The 27,743-nt window shown below is 42.1% G+C and overlaps 1 protein-coding gene and 1 non-coding gene across 2 annotated transcripts in view; both read left to right on the plus strand.

The window, feature by feature from the left end:
* Mical (Molecule interacting with CasL) overlaps window positions 1-27,743 on the plus strand; it is a 302,955-nt gene that overhangs the window by 80,040 nt on the left and 195,172 nt on the right. Inside the window, exons 3-11 of the mRNA XM_080278020.1 lie at window positions 4,884-5,133; window positions 8,101-8,202; window positions 11,557-11,764; window positions 12,122-12,235; window positions 14,811-15,004; window positions 15,405-15,569; window positions 18,641-18,742; window positions 18,919-19,074; window positions 22,413-22,584. Of these exons, the coding sequence (XP_080134146.1) occupies window positions 4,897-5,133; window positions 8,101-8,202; window positions 11,557-11,764; window positions 12,122-12,235; window positions 14,811-15,004; window positions 15,405-15,569; window positions 18,641-18,742; window positions 18,919-19,074; window positions 22,413-22,584 (1,450 nt within the window). The 5' untranslated portion in view covers window positions 4,884-4,896. The remainder of the gene's footprint in view (window positions 1-4,883; window positions 5,134-8,100; window positions 8,203-11,556; window positions 11,765-12,121; window positions 12,236-14,810; window positions 15,005-15,404; window positions 15,570-18,640; window positions 18,743-18,918; window positions 19,075-22,412; window positions 22,585-27,743) is intronic.
* On the plus strand, window positions 2,988-3,106 carry LOC145407330 (5S ribosomal RNA). Its single transcript, XR_013898691.1, has one exon. It is a non-coding gene; the product is annotated as a 5S ribosomal RNA (ribosomal RNA).

The raw sequence follows: 27,743 nt of genomic DNA on the forward strand, positions 1-27,743 counted from the left end.
ATCGCATCTTCTGTTGCAGGTATAAGTACCCAGCTGGAAGATTCTGATGAGGACAGTGAGGATAATGCAGACTCCTGTCAGCATGCCACTACTCCCCAAGCTGAGCACACTCCGGGAGCATGTCGAGTTCGTTCTGAACTACCTGGAACACCCGGACTGCGACAGGGAGATGGGGCCCCTGGACTTGTGGAGGAAGTACGCTTTAAGGCAGCTCATCATCAATCGCCAGTATCGCCATTCCTTACGTCAATCATCCATTGACACCTTTTTCAGGCCAGTGACCCCCACCGTGCCCAGCCCTCGCTCCACACCACTGCCTCACCAAGACCTGCCTTCTACCTCCAAGCCACAGCCCAGCACTTCGGCCACGGTGGAGTCTCCACTGGACGTGAGTTTGCGGCCATCTTCAGAGTCGTCTGCAGTGGGTAGCCCATCACCACATCACAGTGATGCGCCCCTCGGCCATCTACAACACCTCCTTTCTGGCTCAGACAGTGAATAAACAGCACTAACTTGCCACTAGACCTCATGGGAATTTACAGTGTTGTGCAGTGTTAAGAACAGAATGTGCAGTGTTAAGATATTAGAATTCAGAGTGCAAAGGTTTATGTGCAGAGTGAAACACTGGCATGTTGAAGCTGGCGTGGTGCAAATAAGAAAAGAATGTGCAGTGTTAAGAAATTAGAATTCAGAGTGCGAAGAATTAAGTGCAGAGTGCAACACTGGCATGTTTCAAGTGCAGTACAAGTAAGAACAGAATGTGCAGTGTTAAGAAAATAGAATTCAGAGTACAAAGGATTAAGTGCAGTGCAACACTGGATTAGTGTACGTGCTTCAAGTGCACCTTCATCACTGTCAGAGCCTGAGAGGAGGCGAGTTAATCTTCGTGACGGCCATTGACGTGTCATAAATACCCTGTACACTGGTAAATGTTTTCCATACTCACTTCTAATTTCTCATTCTCTGGTTCCTTTTTATTTCTTGGTTTCTGTCCCTTATTTGTGTGCATAGGGTCTTAAGTAGCTGCTGTGCATGTCTGGTAGGGAGTTATTTAGGTGGCTTTCAAAGTAAGGTTGGGGTGGGGTTCGTAAGTACCTGTCCAGGGGCATTTTTCCCAAGTCCCAGACAAACCCAAGTCCCGGACATGCCTTTGGCTCTATTATGTCAGATCTTGGCGGGATTACTGTACCATTCATGTTCTTCACTACAATAGTTATATCTCATTCAGTGTTTTACCTGATGGTGGGTATAAATAGGGGGTAATTTATGTGGGGTAGAGAGGTAAGAAGGGGTAAAAGTGAGAGTTTTGGAAAGTCTCCAGACTACATCATACCATTATGCATGCAAACATATTGTTTGAGTAACACGTGTGTAAGTACCCAGTACCACGGTCCCTGTCCAATCCATATCGTCCATGTTACTCGATGATTGACTGTATTTTGCAGTCTGACTTTAATATCACTACATCTCTTTCCATATGCCCAAACCATCTTAATCAACACCTCATCACAACACCAATACACTCCAATCCCATCTCTCCTCTCAACTCTTCCATCATAATCCGTGTCCCGCCTAGGTCTTACATTCAAGGACACACTACACATTCATCTGACCATTGTCATTTCTGTATGTTTGAACCTATGAATATCCTCCTCCTCTACTGCCCAGGCCTCATCACCATAGAGCATTACACTCCTAACATGCCACATTCAAAGATCCTTTAGCACGGAGGGAGAGCCCTCTCAGTGTCAGGAGAAACAACAACCTGAACTTCCTTCAACCACTCCATACCCTGGCCACAAAGCTAACTCCAGTCACACCTCCAGCCCATAATATGTCCCTCAAATACCAAAACATCCACAAGAGACTCACCAGCAAGATCAATCCTTTCACTCTTAACAATCTCTACATGCTTTCCCTGACACACTGCACACACAAATTCAACATTATCTTCTAGTCTACCTATAATACTACTACATCTCTTATGCATCCAGTTATCACAAATGCTGCACAAGATGGAATTACATCCCACACCTGTGTGACAAAACACACATGGCCACTCTCCCTCGGCTCTGACAGTACTACCACCATCCCAAGAAATCATCACTTTTGTTTTGTCTGTATTTACAGTACTCTTAAACCCTTGTGCCCCATACTGTCACTCCACTTCCCAACACTTTCCTCTGCCTCCCTTTCATTTTCTGCAGTCAACCTCAAGTCATCAGCATACAACATCTCCCATTGGAGTCCATTTTTAAAGTCACATGAGAGAGCTTCAGGCACCATGATGAACAATAAGTAGGGCATGACAGATTCCTGATGCAAGCCAACATTCATGGAAAACTTATCACTCTAATCTCCAGTGACACTCACCTGGGTGTGAACACCCACATACAGAGCCATAACCACTCAAACCAGCCACTCCTCAATCCAAAGCTATTTCATTGCCCACTTTACCACCTCCCTAGGGTCTCTGTGAAAGGCCTTCTCCAAATCTACAGAAACAAAGCACATCTCCTCTTTCTTATCTGTACATTTTCCCTGAAGCTGTTGGACAATGAATATGGCATTAGTGGCCCCTTTGTGTGGCATAAACTCAAACTGCATCTCATTAGTGTTTACTGTTTCCCTGATCATGCTCATACCTTCAGGGACTCTCTGTTACCTTTATTATATAATCCAAAAGTTTATTAGGCTTCAAAACCCTAGAACACTAACTCTGCATTTTAGTAACACATTCACTAACCCCGGGTGTCTCACACCCGATATTGGAAAATTGGAAAAAAAATACTAAAAACAGTGCTTTTATAAACTAAATGTAGATGAATGAACTTTACAGTAGGCTTTGTACTTTGAGTTAACATTACAAAGGACTGAAAATCATATCACTTTGTTATGGAAAATGGGTAATGAAAACAGTGACTAAAAGCAGGGAAATTTTGGCTAGTTTCATGAAAGAAACACGCATACAAAAAAAATCATCATATGCCAACGGCTATACCACGTTGAGTACACCACTTCCCGTCCGATCAGCGAAGTTAAGCAACGTTGGGTCTGGTTAGTACTTGGATGGGTGACCGCCTGGGAACACCAGATGCTGTTGGCATCCCTACGTGTCAAGTGGGGTTGGTGGAGGATTAGTGCCCCTCCCTGTAAAACAATTAACTCTAAGCCCTTGGCCACCCCGTCTGGGATACATGGCGTCTGGCAATGAATGAATGAATGTCTTTCGAAAACCTCCCACGTCCTCTCAGGTCCTTTGGGCCACCACTGAAGGGGTTGTCATTCCCCTGCTGCTGTGGTAAAAACCTGATGTTCACTTTGCTGTTCGACCTTTGCACGCTCAAACCAAGGCCTACAGCAGAGACCAATGTGCAGAGCGCGACGGTGTATCCTGCCCCTACCATAACTGGCTGCCAAATGAAGCTACTGGAGGACTGGTAACCTTGGGAGCATGGGAACCACACACAGTGACAATGACGTCATGTGGGTCGGGTGGGGATCACCCGGGGTTAGTGTTCTAGGGTTATGCATACACTTTTTTTTTCAGTATTATTGGTATGCTTACTACACCTTGTAGTGCCTCTGAACTTCTTTGATTTCACTGACTTTTCTTTCTGTAATGAACTAAAGTTGTTATTTCCACAAAGACCCTGATTAAGTTTAATAAAAGCTTACATATGCTAGACTTTGTTGTATTACTGTAGATTGGATCTTTCCCCAGTTAGTCCTGTATATACTGTAGTGAGGCTTTTCTGTAACGCAAATCTGGTTAACCCTTTAACCGCGGGCATTGTTTTGCCCCGACTGTCCTCTCCCTCGGGGGTTTCGACCAAAATGTAAACAAACTTTAAACCTTTATAACTCTGCACAGAATAAATCTAGAGCAAAAAATAAGGTACCATTAGAAAGTACTAACCTTCGGCTTTGCAATGATGTAGGTTTCATGATTTCGTTGACTATCACTGGATGGGCAGTGCCATTAGAAGTGAGCGATCTAAAACCACTATTTTTCGCTCACACACCATTACCTTTGCTTATACATCATTACCAAATGCCAACCTCATTCTGATAATAATACTATAAACATATATGAACACTGCACATACGATAAACACCCACTCTGTGTTCACTGAGACAGGTAAAAGGCACTGTAATTACCCGCACTTCACTGCCACATCAGCGGTGTTGTAATCACTATTTTTCGCTCACACACCATTACCAAATGCCAACCTCATTCTGATAATAATACTATAAACATATATGAACACTGCACATACGATAAACACCCACTCTGTCTTCACTGAGGCAGGTAAAAGGCACTGTAATTGCCCGCACTTCACTGCCATATCAGCGGTGTTGTAATCACTGTTTTTCGCTCACACACCATTACCAAATGCCAACCTCATTCTGATAATATTACCATAAACATATATGAACACTGCACATATGATAAACACCCACTCTGTGTTCACTGAGGCAGGTAAAAGGCACTGTAATTGCCTGCACTTCACTTCCACATCAGCAGTGTTGTCACTCACACAGCTGGACAGATACTGATGCATGTTTGGTCCGTGGTGGGGTGGGGGGCCCAGGGGGTGGGAGGTGGGGCCCCAGGGGGGGGGAGGTGGGGGTCGGCTGGAGTGAAAGAACTTAATAGCTACTCTCCCTTGAAACAATTGGCGCATGGAAAAAACGCGGGGTATTCAAAATATTCACAAACATTCGAGAATGACACCCGCGGTTTGGTCCAGTTTTTGCAATGTCATTCTGGAATGACACCCGCGGTTAAAGGGTTAAGGAATGAGAAACAAGAGTGCTAGGACTTCCATCTGTTTTTCAAGGTGTCATCATGTGTTGTACTAATCTGTTGTCTCCACCAGGCAGGCAGGCAGGATGTACTCGAGCCACCACCACCACCACCAACACCACCACCACCCATACCACCACCAGCAACAACAGCAGCAGCACAAGCCAGCTGTGTCATCCCCAGACAGTGCTGCTGCTGCTGATGTGTTTGAACAACTGTGTGCAGCCTCCACCTTCAAGTCTGTTTTGCATCACTACCGCAACCTCTGTGACATCCTCAGACTTAAACCAACTAATATTAGAAATTTTTATCCTAAGTTAAAGGTGAGTCTAAGAATGCCTTAAACTGAAGCATAATACACACTTGATCAGTAAGGATCTGCAGCTAAGTAATTGAGTTTTTTCATTGTGAGAATAGTTGCTGTTCCCATTTTTCCTTAGCCCCTAGATGCTGGGATTGTTTTGGGTGCAGCCGCCCACTCCCTGTGGCAGTATTTCTCCAAATAGCCTTTTTTCAAACTTTCATATCTGGGAAAGTGTAGCAGTTAGGGAAACAAAGACCATAATGCTCACCAACTCTTCTTCTTGCGAATGAAAGCATCCCCAAATCTGCAGGTGATCATGTCGATGAATAAGGACGTGAAGATTATGAGTAACATTTGGCACTTGAAGCAGGTTGTATTTATGCTTGTGCGCTCAGCCCCAACTTTGGCTTCGCTCTCAGTGTGATAACTTCTCCACTACTAGATAAACTAGAAACATTGGCATCAAAGGCTCACCTTATGGCACTGTCATTGAGCCCTTTCCCAGTATCCTTGGGCAGAGGCTTGGCAGGGGTGGATGAGACAAGGAGTCCATGTGAGGCATGAATGGAATTGGACGAGGAGATTTCAGAAAACATCGTTCAGCACCTGGCTAAGAGAAGACTGAGGTACACTTGCATCAGGTGGTGGGTGTCTCTCCCTATCTTTTGGTGGTGAGATCAAATGGCAGCCAGTTCAGACTGTGGTGGGATTGCATTTGAGGCTCCTCCCACCACGTGGAAGTCTCCATCCACCATTTTTGTGGTGGCCATATCTGTCTCCCGGCATGTAGGGGTTAAGGCAAATGTTTCTGAATGGAAAATTTTTTAAAATTGTTGTATCAAAGTTCCTGCTTCATGGTGTAATGATAAAAATGATAAAAATACCAGACATATGGTACATATTCATGAAAAGTTCTTGGAGGGTACTTTCAGATGTTTCATCCTTTGTTTCAGACTGTAAAAACAGGGAAAAGAACAACATTTTTTTTTTTTTTTTTTTTTTTTTTTTTTTTCATCTGCACATGTGTAATGAATCTTGTGCCCCTCTTACTTTTTTTTTTTTTTTTTTTTAAATATTAAATGTTAGACAGCAATACTGTACTAACATAAACCCTTGATGTACCAAATATACCTCCGGGGAAAAAAAAAAAAAAAAAAAAAAAGTAGAGTATGGTACAGGTATTTGATACTGGTATGTATATTTATGCAGATTCCCAAATTGGAATTTCTTAAGTTCAAAGCAGCCTCCTCCCTCCCACCCCCTTTGTTGTAGTTGCACCCATGGGCTGTAGGATGGAACAGAAAATTGGTAGCCACGAATGATTGGTAATTAGATGTGCCATATTGCCCATGCCACTGCACATCTGTGGTAGACTTTCTTAATTTGGCACAATATTTTATTTTCCCTTTGTCTGGCTTGTTTCCACCTCGTTAAAGTAGTAAAACTCAGATGTATTAATGATCATCATCATGAAAGGGAATGTCATGGTATGAGTGATATCCTTATCTTTCATTAAGCACGGTACTCTTCTACCGACTTCAGTCAGATGGAAGCTATGAGTTCAGTAATATTAGAGTTTATAATTTATAAAGCTAGGCATTTTATTACTGTATTGAGAGTCCTTTTTTATAACTGAAAGTGGTTTACTTTATGTATATGAAATGTAGTTTTTAAAAGTTATTCATGCTATGCAGTATGTTCCAGAACACAGGATGAAAAACTGTAAAATATTGTATTGAATACTTTGTAGTAGGTGGGGACTCTCACTTGACTACACTGAATGACAAGCTAGATGGTTCCCTATAACTCAGGAAACTATTTACTGTGCTATGCTAGGTGGTAACCATGCCATATAACCAAATGAATGGCTGTTGGTCTAATGGGTTAAAGTTCTGCAACACTACAACTGGATGTAACCCATAAGGGTTTACATCCATGGGATGGTTGGGGTTTATTGCTCACAATACCACTTAGGGACTGGGGACTAGCCAGTTGACTTAAATTTTGGAACTGCATATCCTAGCTCTGTGCTGCTGGGGAAATAAAAGACTGAATGAGAAAGTAGAGTAGAACAGAATACACTTTATACATTATATGTCGGAGTAGAACAGAATACAGTACATTTTGTGCTGCTTTTGTAACCATTTACTTTATAAATTAACTGTAAATGTCTTATTTAGGTAAAATGATTAGGTATCAGACAAAATTTGGGGTATTCAGAAGCACCAAGCATGTTAAAAAAATATAGAGGAGTATTGCCTAGCTCCAGTATCACCCAAAACTTGGGTAACAACACTCCTAAATTGTTTAGACAGTGTTCACTCTAACTTCAGCTGCAGTTCCAGTTCAGTGCATCATATTTATTTTGTTCTTACCACTTTATGGTAGGTGCTGGCAACTCACTTGGTGTAGTGCTGCCTACTTCTTCCTTCACCATTATCATTCTCTGGCTGCCCTCCACTTTTCCTGTTTCACCCATCTTTCCTGTCACTTTCTGTTACTCGTCTTTCCTTTTCACCTTTTCAGGTGGCTTTACATTGAGTGGCAAGCCTAATGGTTTCCTCTAAGCCAGGAAACCATTCTCAGTGCTGGATGGTAACCATATAACCAACCCATATGTGTTCCCCACCTGTCAGCAAGTGGGTTGTTGGGGGGGGGGGTAGTGCCCCTCCCTGTAAAACATCTACGGTGACTGAGAAATGAATGGCCACCCCTTATGGGATTATGGCATCTGGCTATACAGTAGATAGACAGGTAGACCTTACCACTACTGATCAAGTTATATTCAGCTTAGGGGAAACCACTTGTGGGGAGGGAGTTTATCACCTGAATTAATACCTAACCCCTCCAGTACACTCTCCCCAAACCTGATTAAACTTGTATGGTAGTAAAAAGAAGTCATTGCAATAAAAAAGTTAATCTTTCTTAATTAATGATAGTGGTACCTTAGTTATTGATAATTTAGTATATAATGTTTGCTCTTCAGGCCAAGTTACGATCATGGAAGGCACAGGCATTATGGAACAAGTTTGACAAACGAGCAGCACACAAGTGTTATAACCATGGCAAGGCGTGTACCGAAAGCAAGGTCAGTGTTCTCATCATTGCACATTTAAGTCAGTGCTATTCTTGTTGCATCTCAGTATAGCCTGTTTCTGTCATTATGACAGTAAGAAGAGTAATACAAGTTGTACCATGTTTGAAAGGAAGAAATATGACAGTACAGTTTGGTGGTTTAGTAGTTAGACTGCTCGTTTTATATATATATATATATATATATATATGTGTGTGTGTGTGTTGGAAGGACACAAGTCAAGAGTGAGAGCAGTGGAAATGAGTTATTTAAGAGGAGCCTGTGGGGTCACATGGAGAGACAGGCTGACGAATGAGGATATAAAGGAGCATTGTGGTGTTGATGTGGATGTGATAGGAAGCGTTATGAGGAACACACTGAGGTGGTTTGGCCATGTGGAGAGGATGGAGGGTGAAAGACTGACGAAGAGAGTGTATGTGAGTGTGGTGGTGGGGGATAGAGGGAGGGGGAGGCCGAGGATGAGATGGAGAGATGGGGTGGAGAGGTATATGAGAGAGGGGGGTGTGAGTTGGGAGCAGGGGAGTGAAATGGCGGGGGACAGGGAGACTTGGAGGCGATTTGTTTGTGGCCACCCCAAACGGGATTGAGGCGTCTGGCAATAGATAGATAGATATATATATATATATATATATATATATATATATATATATATTTATACAGTATGTAGATAGATAGATAGGTATACTGTATATTGATATATGCATACAGTATATACGCAGACTATCCTCGTCTAACACGATTTTCCCTAACACAAAAGTGCTCTAACTCGGTACAATTTTCTGGAAGCAATATCACTTCTAACATGGCAATTGATGAAGCTAACAAGGGTTTTTTGAACCGGGTGGGCAGTGATGAGATAAATCATAGAAGCGTTGCCATGCCAATGGGCGTCATCTGCCTCCCAGCCAATCACACTTCAGCATTCTCACTTTTGAACTACCCAGCCAGTCAGGACACTCCCTGCTCCGGCCTGCCTCCCCACTCTTCCTGCTCCTCTTATCCTCCCATAAGGTAAATAAAATGTAACTTTTAACTGTAATAATACTCTTTTATAATTTTTTGAAGCATATTAATGTTTTCTAGGAGGTTGAAATTGGAGAGTATAAAAAAAATCTTTCCCCCACAAGGGAGGAAAAGTGGACTTTGAGCAGGGGTTTCAAGGCCTTCTGATATCTCTCTAACTTTCTCTATATTAATTCTTCCATATACCTTTCCAACAACACCCTGCAGACTTATGCCATGATAATTCTTGCACTCACTTCACTCACCTTTGTTTTTGTACAGGGGTACACAATCACAGCCATTTTCCACTCTCGTGGCACAGCTTCATTCATCCATGCCATCTTACATATCTCCAACAAGCACTTCATTCTACACACTCCACTGCACTTAATCATCTCTGCATACACCTCATCAGCCCCAGCTGCTTTCCTGTTTTGCAGCAGCTTCACAGTGTTTTTCACCTCTGCAAGTGTCACATTTCCTGGCACTGCATTCCTCCTCTCTACATCCCCAAAGCTCTCTCCATTCCCATTCATCAGACTTGCAAAATTTTCTTTCTTTCTGCTCCTTATTTCATCCCCATGGGCTAATGCACTACCACTTACATCCGTCACACTTTCACAATTCTTTCTGTTTTCACTTCTACAGTTTTGCACCTCTTTCCAGAATAACCTTCAATTTTCAGAGTAATTTACATTCATTTTTCTACTTAGGTCATTATTTACCTCTTCCTTTTTCCTCTTCACTAGTCTCTAGTCTCTTTATGTGCTTCTTGCTCTCAATATACTAAGTCCTTCTTTCAGTTGAACCGCTGTCCTGTAACTGCCCTAGCCACTTCTTCCTCTTGTCCCCCACTGCTCTCTAATGCAAGTGTTAACTGTTACTCCCAGTCATTCATTTATGCAACAGGTCAACTCTGGAACTGTCTCCCTCTGTCTGTATTTCCTGCTAGCTATGATCTTCAGTCTTTCAAAGGCAATGTGTCCAGGCATCTCAAAGTGATCGGATCTTGAATTTGGCTCTCTCTTGTATTTTGTTTTTTTCTTGGAGGAAACAGTTACTGTGGGCTCATGGCCTTTGGTTCCTTCTTCCTAGCATTAAAAAAAAAAAAAAATCTTCATCCCACCATGCCTTACCTTTCTTTTTTGTTGTTACTCTTGCCACACCACACACCGCTTTAGCATTCCTAACTAAGCAATCCCGGTATGTATTCCACAGGTTGTCCAGATCCATTTCATTCCAGTTCACTGATTCCAACTCCTCCCCTACACTAGCCATGCATTCATCTGCCATTTCTTTGATCCGCAACTTCTCGACTCAGTCTCGTTCCCTGACTGCTCCTGTATCTCTTGATCCACCTCACTCCTCTCAGCTTGATCATGCATACCAGAGTCATATGATCTGATAAACTTCCACATGATCATCTCACTGCAACACTTCCCAGCATGTGTTCTATACGAACACGTAATCAACCAGGCCCCTTTCAACACAATCTCCATTCCCTCTATACCATGTATATTTATGTGCATCTTTGTGTGAAATAATAATTACAAATGCACAATCTCCATTCCTGACAAATGTCCTTCTGTCATTTCCCATTATCATTCTCTCCTGGTACTACATTACAACCCATTACATCATTCACAGGACCATTGCCTACTCTTCCTTTCATATTACCCATTATAATCACTCTGTAGCTCTTGGGCATTTCTCCCATTGCTTCATCCAGCTCATCCCAAAGCCTGTCTTTCTCAGTCTCGCTCCTGTCATCACACTGTGCGTACACTATAATCACTGCCATTTTCACCTTCTCAAACTTGAAACTAACATACATACATCTTTAGCTGACGTGTTTGTGTTCTTTCATTCTACTCCGCCACACTTCATTCATTAACAAAGCAACTCCTTCCTTGCATCGTTCTCGCCCACTCTTGCCCGACCTTACACGTTTAACACCCTCCCACTCCTTCATTTCACACCCTTTCATCTTTGTTTCACACAATGCCATCACAGGATATCTCGCACTCTTGAAGGCATTCGGTACTTCCACCCTCTTGCTTTTCTCATTCACACCTCTCACATTCCACATGGCCATGTGAATCTGACCGTTTGGTTGGGGCCCTGGGCAGGTATTGGGCCCTCCGAGGCCCTCCGAAACATCTGCCGTGATTTAGTGATTTTAGATAGGGGAATTGACAATGGGTAGAGAAATATTGTACCAAGCCTATCTAAGGTTCAGAGTACAGTATTAGCCAGCAGAGGAAATAGAGAAGTAGTAGAGTTGTAATATTAAGTGAACTTGTAATCCTTCATGTAATACCAGTTTGAGTACTGTGCTCCCCACAGGTGCTGATAATTGGTGCTGGTCCATGTGGTCTGCGGGTGGCTATCGAGGCTCAGCTGCTGGGAGCCAAGGTGGTGGTGGTGGAGAAACGAGATCGGTTCTCCCGCAACAATGTCCTCCATCTTTGGCCGTTTGTCATATCAGATCTCAAGCAGCTTGGAGCTAAGAAATTCTATGGCAAATTCTGTGCAGGGGCCATTGACCACATCAGTACGTTGTTTGATTGTTGTAATTCTTTAGCAAACTGAAACTATAATTTGCCCTGCCGTTAACTACTAAGTTAACCATTACAGTACTCTGCTTTTCTTAGCAAACCATGCTTCTGAACATCTATAAAACACTCATCCATCAATCCCTTCAGTTGGAGAGATTTCTCATAAATTGAAAAGATGTTCTCTGACCAAAGGAGTTAATTTCATCTTGCTTTCAACCCTGTCCCAGTTGTCTCTGTACATTCTATTCAAATTTAATGCAGTGTGATTACCGAGGGTTTCTTTCAAATTCCCATCATATATGTGTCTTCAATGTCAGTTAATAATCTCTGTTCACTTAACTTCTGCCCTGAAGGTATCCGCCAGCTGCAGTGCATCCTTCTGAAGGTGGCATTATTACTGGGAGTGGAGGTTTTTGAGGGAGTTGGCTTCGAGGAACTCATTGAACCTCCTCCAGATCAGGCTGAGAGTAAGTACTTAAGTTTCTAATTTTCATCTCATTACAGTAGCATTGTCTTGCCACTGGTACAGTTTACTCATGTTCTCCCACTTTATGCCTCAAAGTTCATGTAATTCTCCCACTTTGATTGTGCTTATCTCACTCTTTCACTAAGTCGCCCTTTAATTAGGTATATAACTGGGTGCACTAATCAGGTTGTTCTTTCGCCTTAGTTACTCTGTTAATTTCAGCCATTACCCCTTTTACTGTACTTTTATGCAGTATTCCGTCATTGTATGACAAACCAGTATGCAATGAAGCCTTTATATGATCATGAAAAAGTTTGGACCTTTTTTTAATACATGGTACCATTTTCGCTTATACAGTCATTATGGTCCCATACAAAGTCTCGCTGGTTGCTGTACAGTTATTGTTTTTGCATATACAATCACCGACATACAAGCTTACACTCATTTGTTTGGTCCAAGATACTTTTGAACCCATCACTATTGGGTGTGTAAGTGTCAGTGGTGAAACAGTAGTGTGGTCTTGGAGTTCAAGCAGCAATTGAAGTGTAGTGAAGCTTAGGGAAGTTGGAAACTTGTTTTTAAGACTTATTGTTGATGGTAAGCAAAAAATGAATTGAATAGCTAAGCTACCAGTTTAGGTGAGCTGGACGCTTGTTTTTATAATCATTTTTGGTGATAAACAGCAAGTGAATTGTGGTTTAGTGAAAGAGCTACCAGTTTAGGTGAATTGGAAACTTGCTTTTAGACTTTGTTGGGTGGATGACCCTTTACCAAAAATGTATCACCATTGAACTGTGTATATAATTGACTCATTATATACCAGTATATGATAAATCGTTCTGTAGTAGAATTTTTTTCAAACATCCTCATTGTAAAACAAGAGCAAATTCTACCTTATTTTGGATATTCAGTACAGACATACCTGAACTTACGAGCATTCAAGATCCGAGCATTTGAAAGATGTGAACATGAAAAAAATGATGATCATTTCACAGGTTCGAACATAACCACGAAAAACTAATTTATCCTATAGCAGCCCGTTGCGACCACTTTTGAATGTGGCGGGTGACAGTAATTGCGAGGCAGATCGTTAGGGGGCAGTGTGGGTGCTAGGGGGCTAACCCGCCATCTTTTGTTTTTGCTTTGTTCACGTGGAGGAGAGAGGATCGCTGCTCATTGTCCTTTTAGTACTTTCACTCCATTTAATATGGCTGATAAATGCAAGCTTTTGGTAGTGGTGCTTCTGGCTCATCTAGGAAATGACATGCCATCTGTATGGAACAAAAACTCGAAATAATAAAGCGTGTTGAACGAGGTGAAAGAATTAGTGCAGTGGCAGATTCATTCGGGATGAACAGATAAACTGTATGGACAATTGTTAAGGATAAGGAACATATTCTTAAGCATGTGAAGGGTGCTGTGTTCATGAAGTCCACCATCATTGCCAAAAGACATGGGCTTATTATGGAGGAGATGGAGAAACTTCTGAGAGTGTGGATAGACAACCAGATTCACCAGCGCATCATCACGAGGCTGAAATAGGAGAAGGCCACTAAGCTGTTCCAGGACCTAAAGCAGACATATTGTGAGGAAAAGGATGTAAAGTTTAATGCAAGTCTTGGATGGTTTTACCACTTTAAATCAGGGGCTAACCTCCATAACATGAAGGTAAGTGGTGAAACAGCTAGTGCCGACACGGTAGTAGCGAAGGGGTTCTCGTCTACTTTGGTAGAGATCATTGAGGAGGACAGCAGAGTCTATGCTGCTGTGCCTGATGCCCTGGCCTGCTATCGTCTCATCCTCGACGAGAAAAAGAAGAACGCTTCCCAGTCGTCAATCGCGAGGTTTTTCCCAAGGGTGGAAGCGAAATTAGACAAATCACAGCCGTCAACCTCCTATGCTGAGCCTTCAGCCACATCCGCTGAGCCTGCTTCTCCCAAAAGTCCCAATTCGCCCACTGCTCTCTCCCCACCTGCATCTTCCAACTAACTCCACGCCTCCACCTGCCTCCTCTCACTTCCTGCAAGTCCTGCTATATCTGCCCTTACGTGAGATACAGTGTTTATAAAATAACTCTTTTATCGCATATGTCCAATGTATATTTACAACTAAAGAAACAAAATTAAATGCTTGCCACAGCCACATCTTAGCAAGTGGCAAACGTTCCATTATCTTCCGTCAGTCGTAAATAGGCATTGAACAATAGCAGGAACAGAGTTGTGTCTTATACTGTATGTTTTTCTTGTGTGTTTCTTGTGTTAATTTATGCACATATATCGCATAATACAGTATAAACTGCTTAAGAACATTTAAAACCCTACCAACTGATCAGTGAATAGTACGCTGTTTTTTATGTTGTGTGTGTAGTACTGTAAGGGATTTTCATATTGCGAACAAAACCAACTTGCAAACAGCCTCTTAGAACCAATTATGTTCGTAAGTTGAGGTATTTCTGTACATGGCTCATCACATTACCCGACCTGTTTTCGAATGTTACAGTGATGGGAGTAACTGAGGATGAGTTTTTTTTTATATTCCTATTGCTTCTGTACGATAACCATATCTTGGTTAAACAGAAATTGGTTGGCGAGCAAGACTGAGTCCACCAGACCACCCAGCCAACCAATATGAATTCAACACCTTGCTGGGTGCAGACGGGAAGCGCAACACCCTGCCTGGCTTCAAGCGCAAGGAGTTCAGAGGCAAACTGGCAATTGCTATCACTGCAAACTTTATCAACAAACGGTCCGAAGCAGAGGCGAGGGTGCAGGTGGGTTTGTCAGGGGTTGAAGAGGGTTGCACTTACAATACAGTTCTCATTAATTTTATTTTAAAAATGTAACAAAATTTGTTCAGTTTTAGAATCAGTTCTTATGACTTAATATTTTTTCTTCAACCCCTTTTGTTCCAAGCATTAAACTGTATGGTTTAGTTGAGATTGGAGCATTTAAGGGTTAAAATTACCTCAGTTTATCCTTCTTCTTGTAGATTAATCCAGGGTAACATAAAGGTGATTTTGCTCAGCTGAAAGGAATCATAGCAAGCAGAGGGTTAAAAACTTTCAGTAGTCATATTACTGTTGTTGACTTAATCAGTTTTATAATGCATGCATTGAAATGATTAACAGTACAGTACATAATTTCGTGACTGCTTTTTCTGTTCATTTTCAGGAAATTAGTGGTGTAGCTTTTATCTTCAATCAGAAATTCTTCAAAGAGTTGTATGCGGCGACAGGGATTGACCTGGAGAACATTGTATACTATAAGGATGAGACACATTACTTTGTTATGACTGCAAAAAAACACTCACTTATTGACAAGGGTGTCATTCTCAATGTAAGTAGATTTTTCTTGTTTGCAGATGTCCCTGTTTATGAATTACTGTACTACAGCATCCAGGTCAATGTACAAACACATGGTATACATAGTCCGATGTTGCATGTTGGATGCCTCAGTTATCCATTGTTGTATGCTGATGACTTAATGCTGATCTTGGAGTATGAGGTGGTTGTGGAAGAAAAGATATTCATTTACCAAATGGGCATGGCGATTCCACATGTATTATAACAAACTCATGCTCTCAAGGTAAGTAATTTTGGTACATAGCAACACATATAGTTAACTGTTCCACTGTGAGTGAAAGAAGTGATTGGAAAAGACAAATTATACCTTTTGGGGGTTATTTAGGTAAGCAGCCAGGCAAAGTTTACCGACGATCTCTCTGACTGGCCACGTTGTTTACCAATTGTCACTCTGACTAGATGCATTAGTGTATTCCGTGTCAAAGCAGTGGGAAACATAATGGTTTAACAAAACCTAATCCAGCCTGACCTTACTTGCATTTGACAGGCAGCTTTCAAATTTAAAAATGTGTTAGGAATGTTAAATACAGTCGGCCACTGGCAGATGTTGGCAGCATCTTTTTGCATTCTCTTTCATTCATCGTTCATCATCTAGTCCTGTGTTGCCCCATGAGGAGCATAGGAGCCCGGGGCTAGGCAAGTTGGTCCTGACATTTAAGATGAGAGTGACCAGCCTCACTCATCCCTGAGTGGCATTACATGAGCATTAAACCCCAACCACCCCATGGATATAAACCTACACAGGCTCAATCCGATTGGAGTGCTGTAATTACCCATTAGTCCACCAGGTGCCAAAATTTGTTTATATGGTTACCACCCAGCGTAGTAAATGGTTTCATGGTGTACAGGAAACCATTTGGCCTGTCGCTCTTGTAGAGTTACCGACAGGCAGAAGGAAGAGGAAAGAATGAAGGAAAGAAAGACAGAAGAGGATGGAAGGAAAGAAGGATGGAGGAGAGGAAAGGGCAGACATCCAGAAGCAGCTCTACATGGAGTGAGTGGATGGTGAGCGCCCAAATCCTCATTTATAGCTTTCAGAGGTAAGTTTATAAAAGTCCTTAGTAGCTGTGGTAATCATTCGTCATCCAGGAATAATAACAGGTAACCCGTGAAAGATTCGTTTCAGTAGAAAATAAGGAAAGGCCGTGTCTGTTTGGCAAATAATTAATACGATTTATTAATTGGAGAGATGGAATGGGTTACAAAGATTCGAGAGTAAATGCGGAAAAAACAAAACTGATGTTAAACAAGGGCATGTGGCCATACTGTCCAAGCTGGAGTGTGGCCATGCGCAGTTTGCCACAGTGGTGTGGGAAGAAACTCCATTTTGTCCAGTGTTTGTGATACTTGGGTGCATAAGAGATGTAGTATTAGAGGTTGGCTGCAAAATAATTTTGGTTTTATGTTTGTGGTATGTAAAGGAGAGTGTACAGAAGTAAAGGGGTGGGAAAGAATTGACCTTGGTGGGAGTCTTTCGAGGGTATAGAGGAGTTTTGTTGTTTGAGGGACATGATACGTGCTGGAGGTGAGGCTGGAGCTAGCTTGGTAGGAAGGGTAAGGAGTGGTTGGAAGAAGTTCAGGAAGTTGTTACCTCTCCTGATATTGGGAGGCCCTCCCTCCGTGCTAAAGGGTCCTGATATGCCACAAATGTTAGGAGTTTAATGCTCTATGGCAGTGAGACTTGGGCAGTACAGGAAGATGATATTCATAAGCTCAAATGTACAGAGATGGTAATGACTAGATTGATATGTAGTGCATCTTTAAATGACAGGCCTGAAGGATTAGGTTTTCAAATGAAGAATCGAGAGGAAGGATGGGACTTAGATGTGTTGTGATGAGAAGGGGTAGATTGAGATTGTTTTGGCTTATGGAGTGGATGGGGGATGACAACTGGGTACAGAGGGCAAAAGGTGTGAACATTAAGGGTAAGGTTGTGAGAGGCAGACCAAAAAAAACGTGGGGTGTGGTCATAGAGTGTGTCCTCAGGGATAAAGGACTGAATAGAGAGGCTGCTAAAGATTGAGTAGCATGGAGAGCTGCCATTAGTTGTTCAAGGCCAATGCACGCAGACTTGTTGGAGCCATTATAAATGAAGTGAAACGAAGCAGAATGATAAGTTAGCATGACAGAATACTTTAATGGTATGTATGTGGTGACAGGTAAGTATTGGATTAATATTATTAACCCCATTTGGGGGGGGGGGAAGATATGCGTGATGCTTTTGCCCATAAAAATTCGACTATGGTATTTATAGGTGGAAAAATTTATCTTGAAGTCTTTTGGGAATAGAGCAAGGTTGACAGGTTGCAGTGTGGAAAGTGTCTTACAGTTACATAGCATTTAAATTTTTCCCATTTGTTTAATACCGTACTGAGGTGGACTAAAGTATATTTGTACGACCATGCAGTAATACAAATTCCATAACAGATTTAAGATAAAGACAAGTTTCCTAGATTGTTTTTAATTCTACATCCACCACAAGTTGACTTAAGACCTACACGGAGAATTGCTATGGGAGAGTTGTCTGTCTTTGTTTTGTGTTTCCACCTCTGTCAAGTGAATTTTTTGGGCAAGAAGTAACTGGCAACTCCTCTGGTGTTGGCAGGAGGTGGTGAAACACTCAGCATGTCAATGCTTGCCCAGAAGCGAGAGTGGGAGTATATTAAGCACATTATGGAAGACTACATTGCACACAATCACCTACACCAACAACACAACATACATTCTTTGAGAGCTCTGTGGGAAAGCCCGGTCTCGGCCATGGCCTTCCTAAGGGACTCAGGGCTGTTTGACCAGACTGCCTAGGGAGCAACTACTACTACTACTACCACAGAGTGCTTTTCTGAATAGCTTTGATCCTTTTCTGTCATATAATAGTCACAGATACAGTGCAGCATAAAGGCAGCCATAATTCACTTCTGTTGTTAACTCTTTTAGTACAAAGGGTCTCTCCTATGTTGAATAAAATCATCAAGTAGTTGTTAGAATTCTATCTATCTATCTATATACCTAGGCTGCTTCCCCTCACTGGTATCTGTACCCTAGGATCTAGCAGACACTCAGCAGCTTCTACACCCAAGTAACGTAGACCGGGAGGCATTGCTAGACTACGCACGGGAGGCTGCAGACTTCTCCACCAGCTACCAGGTCAGTTGTGCCCACCACCTATCTTGTTTATGTTTGTGTGGATGGTATCACATGGAATGCAACCACAACTGATTAACTGACTGAATGAACAGATGTATGGACACTTAATAGTTTCTCCATTTTTCATATAGTGTATCCTATTTCTGAACAAAAATAAAGTTGTTCTGCTCTTTCAGTTGCCTCATCTAGATTTTGCTGTGAATCACTATGGTAAACCAGATGTGGCCATGTTTGACTTCACTTCCATGTTTGCGGCTGAGAATGCGTGCAGGATGATGGAACGCCATGGTCATAAGTTACTCATGGGCCTGGTAGGCGACACACTCCTTGAGGTAGGTTTATTATCAGTTTTTTCACCATTTTTCAAATTCTGAGTACAAAAAAGCTAGTATGTAAGATGCAGTAAATCAGATGCAGAGGAATAAATTGAACCATACAGATACTGTCTATCTGTCTATCTATCTATTGCCAGACGCCTCAATCCCGTTTGGGGTGGCCACAAACAAATCGCCTCCAAGTCGCCCTGTCCCCCACCATCTCACTGCCCTGTTCCCAACTCACATCCCCCTCTCTCATATACCTCTCCACCCCATCCCTCCATCTCATCCTCGGCCTCCGCCTCCCTCTTCCCCCCTCCACCTCACTCACATACACTCTCTTCATCAGTCTTTCACCCTCCATCCTCTCCACATGGCCAAACCACCTCAGTATGTTCCTCATAACGCTTCCCATCACATCAACATCCACACCACAACGCTCCTTTATATCCTCATTTGTCAGCCTGTCTCTCCATGTGACTCCACAGGCTCCTCTTAAATAACTCATTTCCACTGCTCTCACTCTTGACTTGTGTCCTTCCAACAACGTCCAAGCTTCACTTCCGTACGTTAGAGTTGGTATCACAATACTGTCATGTAGTAACTTTTTCACTTCCATGCTATCTTCCCTGTTTCTTATCACTGCTTTCAAAGAACCAGCAACCTTTCTTCCCTGCTGTACCCTTTCAAGCACTTCACCCTCCAAACCTCCATCCTTACTCATCACACTACCCAAGTACTTAAACGTACTCACATATTCCAATCCCTCACCATCCAACCTCGCTGTACATTCACTGACTTCACCTCTCACAAAGACCATCACTTTACTCTTCCCTACATTCACCTTTAGATTCCTTTTCTTACACTCTCCCAAACTCATCCACCAAGCCTTGCAGCTCCCCTTCGTCTTCACTCAACAACACAGTATCATCTGCAAACAACAGTACATGGAGTTTCCAAACACTATCCTCTCTCACCAGGACCACTCCAACATCCACTACCCTACCTTGTACCTCTTTTATTACCCTATCCATGTACAGATTGAACAACCATGGAGACATGACACATCCCTGTTTCAACCCAACTTTCAAAGAGAAAAATTCACTTAGTTCACCATCCACACGCACTGCAGCCTTTACACCATCGTACATACTCTTCACAGCATTCAACAACTTCCCATCTACTCCATATATTCGTAACACTTTCTACAATCCTTGTCTATCCACCCTATCATATGCTTTCTCTAAATCCATGAAAGCCGCATACAACTTCTTTCCTTTCTCTAGAAACTTTTCCACTAAAGATCTAAGAATGAATATCTGATCTACACAACCTCTTCCCTTCCTAAAGCCTCCCTGTTCTTCTCCAACTAATTTCTCTGTTCTTTCTCTAACTCTGTCAATAAGTATCCTACCATACACCTTTCCTATTATACTAAGAAGACAGATGCCCCTATGATTACCACACACTTCTTTTTCCCCTTTTCCTTTGTACAAGGTAATAATTATACCTGACTTCCAATCCTCCAGGACTCTACCTTCCTCCCAGGCCAATCTGCACATCTTCCACATCCATTCTACTACTATCTCTCCCCCATGCTTCAGCATTTCACCACACGCTCCATCAATTCCTGGGGCTTTCCCCGATTTAACTTTCTTCATTGCTTCCACAACTTCTATCCTACTGATTTCTTCCTGTCTTCTCACCTCCCTCCTTCTCCCAGCCATTCCCCAGCCACTTATACTCGCATTACTTCCATCCTCTATGTTCAACAATTCCTTAAAGTGTTCTCTCCATCTGCTCACTTTTTCTCCCTTCTCCACTAGTAATCTACCATTTTTATCTTTCACTCCCCTGCTAACTTCACTTCCACCCTGTCTTACTCTTTTCACCTCTTGCCAGAACATTTTCTTACAGTCCCTCCACTTTACACTCAAATTCCTTCCATATTCCTCATCCACTCTCTTCTTACTCTCTTTTACTAATCTTTTCACCTTTCTCTTCCTTTCTACATATAACTCTCTCTTCTGCCTCTCAACTTCTTCCACGCCCCTATTTCTCATCCATTCATTGTATGCTTTCTTCTTTTGTGCCACAGCCAGTTTCACCTCTTCAGTCCACCACGCTGTTCCTCTCACCCCCCTCCGTCTTCTCTTCCTTCCACACACCACATCACATGCTGCGCATATTTCTTCTGTAAAAATCCTACACACACCTTCCACGTCTCCCATCTGCTGCAATTCATATTTGCCCAATCGTTCCTCCACTTCTCTCTTATACTCTGCCTTTTTCTCATCCTCTTGTAACCTTTCCACTCTCCTTGCAACTACTCCTTCTTCTCGTCTTTCCCTTCTTTTATTCCTCCATCTTACTTGAATTCTAATTCTGGCCACCACCAAGTAGTGGTCAGAAAGTCCACTCCCCCAACCTCTATGAGCTCTTGCATCCATTACACATCTTCGCATCCTTTCATCCACACACACATAATCAATCATTGCCTTCCTTTCATTCAGTTCACCACCCACCCTTCTCATCACTCGCCATGTATACCTGTGGATCATTTTATGCCTGAAGAGGGTATTGGCTATCACCAACCCCCTCCCAGCACAAATGTCCACTAACGCACTCCCATTCTCATCTATCTCAGCAGGCACACCCCACTCACCGACTATTCCATCCACCTTCACATTCCCAACTATACCATTCATATCACCGATCAAAAACACACTCTCATTCCTTCCAAACTTTTCCATGGACACTTCTGCATTTGTCCAGAACTCTTCTCTCACTCTTCTAGCACGATCTTGCGTTGGCGCATACACACACACAATCGCCCACATTTGTATTCCAACTTTCAACTTTACGCACACAATCCTTGACCCAACTGATCCATACTGTCTTATGCTCTTCTTCCATCTTTTACTCACAACTATACATACTCCTTCCTTTGCCCTCTCATTCTCACCTACTCCTGCACATATACCCCATCCATACTCCCATTCTCTCACACTTTCTCACCTCCATTTTGTTTCAGTTATTCCACATACATCCACTTTTGCACCCTCAAGCACCTGGACAATCTCTCTCTCTTTCACCTCATCATTCGCTCCTCGTACATTCCATGTTGCCATTACCAAGTCCTTTGTCCGGTCCTTGGTCGTCATCATTTGGTCAGTCCTTGTCCGAGGCTTATTGTTTGTTTTTTTAGTTAGTTGTTTTCCGGGGAGGGGCACTAACCCTCCGCCAACCCTTTTAGGCGCCTTTTATGACAAGCAGGGATACAGTACATAGCTTGTAGCAGTGAAAAGTGAAGTGTTTGATTATTCTTAAAATATGCACAATTCCTACTACAGCCATTCTGGCCAACGGGATCAGGATGTGCACGAGGATTCCTAAGCTGCCTGGATGCTGGGTGGATGGTGAGGTCGTGGTTTCAGGGCCGAGCCACACCACTGGAGGTACTGGCTGAGAGGGAGAGCATTTACAGACTGCTTGCTCAGACCACACCAGAGAATCTTAGCAAAGGTATCTACTTGTCTCATGTGTTTACTTTCATGACTTGTAAATATATGGTGAAGGATAGGCAAGGGAAATAGGGAAAGTGTTGATATTAGAAAAGAATATCTACATAAACCAGTGTATGATATTTTGCTCTGAGATGTGATTTAAGGGACTGAGGACAGAAATGGGAAGCTACCAGAGACTAAGTACCATAGAGAGCCACTATTAGGTGACTAAGGCTGATGCATGCAAGCATGTTGGAACCTTTATACAGAAAACAAAACTATTCTATTTTGTTATTTCAAGTATCCACTAACGGCTATAATGTGGGATTAGTTGGAAAAGGAATGTTATCTCAAACTGTCATGAAAGAGGTGGGTACCAGGAACTGAAAAACACACACTGTATACACTGTTGTACTGGTTTAGATATACAGGTAGTCCATTATTTACAATCGGCTTATGTTCCAAGAAACTGATTGTAAGTGTAATTTATCATGTCAAAAATGCAAGTCGAATGGCAAGAGTAGGGGAGGGCGGTGATGATTCGGCCACTTTTTCGAAAAAAAATCATAATAAATAAAGTTTAAGAAATTCTTAAAATCTGCTTATTCCAAGAGGAAGCCACATCTTTTGGCTCTTTTGTGTGCTATTGTCAGTTCCTAAACTTACGTCATTTCTTGGCAGTAATCCAAACTCTTAAGATCTCCAAAATGGCCGAACCATCCCTCTTGGTGTGGATGATTCGGCCACCATGTGGGATGATTTGGCCACTTGCCTCTGGGGCTCAATTAAAGAATTAAATACAGTAGGAAAATTAAGAATCAAATTTTCGTCTGTGCTGACATGATTTATTGGATTTATTTTTACCTAAACAATCTCCTTTTAATGAAACAAGGAACAAACAATCTCCTTATAATGAAATTAAATGGCTCTACTCTTGCCTATCTCAGATAAAATAAAACTATAATTTTGTGAAAGAAAATATCTGAGTCAAATGAAAGCTACTTCTCTTACATGCTGTTTACTCTTAACGCATTTTAAATCCAGTGAAACAGAAATCCAAAGTTGTAATACCTTTGCCTTCGCTTAGTGCTTTGTGAAACTGGTTCAGGTAATACTCCAATTATGGCGTTTCTTGAAACAGAAGCTTCATCAATTTCTGAGGGAAAGTAGAGAGAGAGAGAATATGTAATTTTATAGAAAAAAGGTAAGGGGATGAGTCTGTTATGATGTGGCAGGGGTAAACCAGCTCTGCTGTTGGGCCCTGCTGCAGATGTCACTGATTGCATTGCTCAGTTGACCCTTGTGCGGTGTGGTGCGGTGAGGATCAGTCCGTTCTCCCCTTTGGGGGTAAGATGCGAATGAATGTGTTTGAATGGATGAGTAAATGGGGAGTGTGTCGTCCTGTCTCGGCTACCTCCCTTTCCTTGGGGGAAGCAGCCTAGGTATATAGATAGATAGATAGATAGATAGAAAAAAATTGTTAAATAGAGAAAATAAGTCATTAGATAATTATGAGAGATGGTTTGGCCACCTGGCAACCCTGCCGAACCATCCCTCACTTCAAGTGGCCGAATCATCCCCCATGTATAAAGATATACACATGGCGCCCCGAAACCCAGAGTTCATAAGCTGTTCGAGTGTTATCTACTCTCACGTCGCCTATAGACAATAAATGATATTTGCACTATATATGGATAACAACCCTGAAGTATTAATGGAGCTACTGCTTACCTTGGATCACCGAAAAAGTACATAGGGGTCATGAAAAATCATAAAATCTAACCTGATGTTGCTGTTTCCCGGCCAACCAAAACAAAAACACATGTGCCATTTGTCGGCAAGATCACGCAACTTCATGTGAAATCTCAATGATCTAGGTCCCCTACGTTATTCAGGAAGGCCAGTGGCCGAACCATCATCCTGGCCGAACTATCAATGCGCTCCCTCAACAGCAAAGAAGAAGGGTACGGCATGGTGGGACGAAGAGGTTAAGAGAGCAGTAAAGGAAAAGTGGAAGAGGTGGCTGGAGTGGTTACAGGACAGGGGTTCAGTTGAGAGCAAGAAGCATGTAAAGAGACTAGTGAAGAGGAAAAAGGAAATAAATGATGATCTGTGAAGAAAAATGAATGCAAACTACTCTGAAAATAGGAAGTTATTCTGGAAAGACTTGCAGAAATGTATAAGTGAAAGCAGAAAGAAATGTGAAGGTGTGAAGGATGCAGGTGGTAGATTATTAACCCATGGGGATGAAGTAAGAACCAGATGGAAAGAATATTTTGAAAGCCTGATGAATGGGAATAGAGAGGGCAGAGCCACTGTAACCATGACTGGTTTTGGGGGTGTGTGGTTTTGGGGGTGTGCAGAAAAGAAATGCAGTGCCAGGAAACGTGTCACTCGCACAGGTGAAGAGCACTGTGAAGCGGCTGAAAAATGGGGAAGCAACTGGGGTTGATGAAGTGTAAGAAGAGATGATTAAATGTAGTGGAGAGAATGGAATGAAGTGCATGTTGGAAATATGTAAGATGGCATGGATGAGTGAAACTGTGCCAGCAGAGTGGAAGAAGACTGATTGTACCCCTGTACAAAAATAATGTTGAGCATAGTGAGTGCAAGAATTATCGTAGCATAAGGTATTTAGTGTGGTAGGGAAGTTTTATGGAAGAATTATTATAGAGAAAGTAAGAAATATCAGAAGTCCTAGTGAGTAATGAACAGGGTGGCTTTATGAGTGGCAGAGGATGTGGAAATCAAATATTTGCAGTGAGACAGATAGTGGAGAAGGCTTGTGAGAAAGACTAGAAGGTGTTTATGGCATTCATGGATCTGGAAAAAGCATACAACAAAATAGACAGAGAAGGATTGTGGCAGGTTCTGCAAATGTATGGTGTAGATGGTAAGCTGCTAGGTGCCATCAAGAATTTTTATCATGGTAGTGAAGCATGTGTAAGGGTTAATGGGCATCTAAGTGAGTGGTTCATGGTCAGTGTGGGCATGCGTCAAAGTTGTGTGATGTCCCCATGGTTGTTCAGTATTTATATGGATGGGGTGATGAGAGAAGTAAAAACAAGAGTAATGGAGAGGGGGATGATGTTGGTAATGAATGGTGATGAATAGAATGTCTCAGATTTGTTGTATGCTGATGATGCAGTACTACTTGCAAATATTGGACAAGAACTTGGTAGACTAGTGCAGAGTTTTGCTGATATCTGTGAGTGGTGTGCCTTGAGAGTAGTGATGGTTATTGAGAGAGAAGGTGACTCTTAGTGCGATGTTACAGAGAATGGAGATGACTGGAATCAATGAGGGAGTTCAAGTACCTGGGTGCAGTGATAGAAAAAAAAGGAAAATGTGCAAAAGAAGCCGAAAGTAGAGTGACACAAGGAAGGAAAGTATCTGGTGCATTGAAGGCTTTGATAGGAAACAGAGGCTTGAGTGTTGCAGTTGCACAAGGCATGCATGAAGGAGTGTTGGTGCCAGCTTTAACATGTGGATGTGAGACTATGGTGTGGTATATTGAAAGTCAAGAGTGAGAGAAGTGGAGATAGGACTGCTGAGGAATGTATGTGGAGTACAGAGAGTGGATAGGATACGAAATAATATGATTCTTGTAAGAAGTGGAGTGAGGAAGTTTGTGAATGCCAGAATCGAAGAGAGTGTACTGAGATGGTATGGTCATGTGGAGAGAATGGATAACAATAGAATGGTGAAAATGGTATATCTGAGTGCGTTTGAAGGAGGGAGGAGGTGAGGTAGGCCAAGGAGAAGGTGAAGAGACGTGGTGGATGAATGTGTGAGGAAGAGAGGTTTGGAAGTCGACGAGGCTAGGGGACTGATGAGATCGAGCTGGCTGAATGAATATTGTGAGGAGAAACGCATGATCAAGGGTTTGGCACCCCTTTTTAACGTGACAGTGTCCGGATTGACTGTCGGATATGGTTATGTGAAGCTACAGAATGTGGTGAATGTTTTTGGCATATCAGATAGGGCCAGGATTCCAGGGGCTTTATGGCTCTGACAGTGGTGAAGGTGCTCTTGAAGCACATACAGTAATCCAGTGTTGTGCTGCACTTAATTTCTTGCACTGTGAATTAAAATTGTTTAACACTGCACATTCTGTTCTTACTTGCGCCATGCCAGTTTCAACCACCAGTTTGCACTCTGCATTTAATCCTTTGCACTCTTACATCTAATTACATAGCACTGCACAACACTGTAAATTTCCATTTGGTCTTGTTGTGAGGTATTGCAATTTATTCACTGTTTATTCACAAAAATGAGCACATGCGGCAGCCTGGGAGGGGAAGAAGAAAGGGACTGCGCGTAAACACATCTATTCGGCATTCCGCACCAAGTTCAAATTACGGATGATTTGGGGGGGGGGGGTGGTCCGAAGGCCCGGGCCCAGAATGTCGGGGCATTGGAGTGTCCAGTTATTGGGTGTCCGGATATTAGAGAGGTTACTATATATATGCAATATATACTGTATATATATATATATATATATATATATATATATATATACACACACACACATGTATGTATGTATGTATACTTTACTATATATATATATATATATATATATACACATGTATGTATGTATGTATACTTTACTATATATATATATATATATATATATATATATACAGTAAAATCTCAAATTTCGATGGACATATGTACCCAAAAACCGCATTTAAATTCAAAACATTGAAATTTAAACTGAACTTCTTATGGGAAAAATTAGTTTGGGTCCGGGGCCTCCAAACCTAACTACCTAAAATCATGATATTTTGCCCACACCCCCTGTAAACTTTATGAACTATAATTGTGGTTAAGTAACTGTAGTTCTGCATTGTATTGCCATACTGTCAGCAAGTGTATACTTGGTGTATTTCTGCTCTTTCCTGTACTGCCATTTTTTCCTTTGGCTGCAAAGATTTAGAGATAGCCAGGCTGCTCTTGTACATCACCACTGCTTCTCAAAGAACCACTCTTGCTTGCCATTTTGAAACAGGTAAGTTGCGATGAAAATTCAAAGAAAATACATACAACTACATTGCAGTGAAATGCATGTCCACATATGGTTAGGCTCATACTTTTTTTATAATTTTCCTTCACTTCTAGCATTTTCGTTCGCATCAATCATATTATCTTTTGCTTGTTTTGGTTGAAGTCTGGTCC

Source organism: Coenobita brevimanus, chromosome 72, assembly GCF_032717465.1.
Source record: "Coenobita brevimanus isolate Jiangsu-jjx chromosome 72, ASM3271746v2, whole genome shotgun sequence".
NCBI lineage: Eukaryota > Metazoa > Arthropoda > Malacostraca > Decapoda > Coenobitidae > Coenobita > Coenobita brevimanus.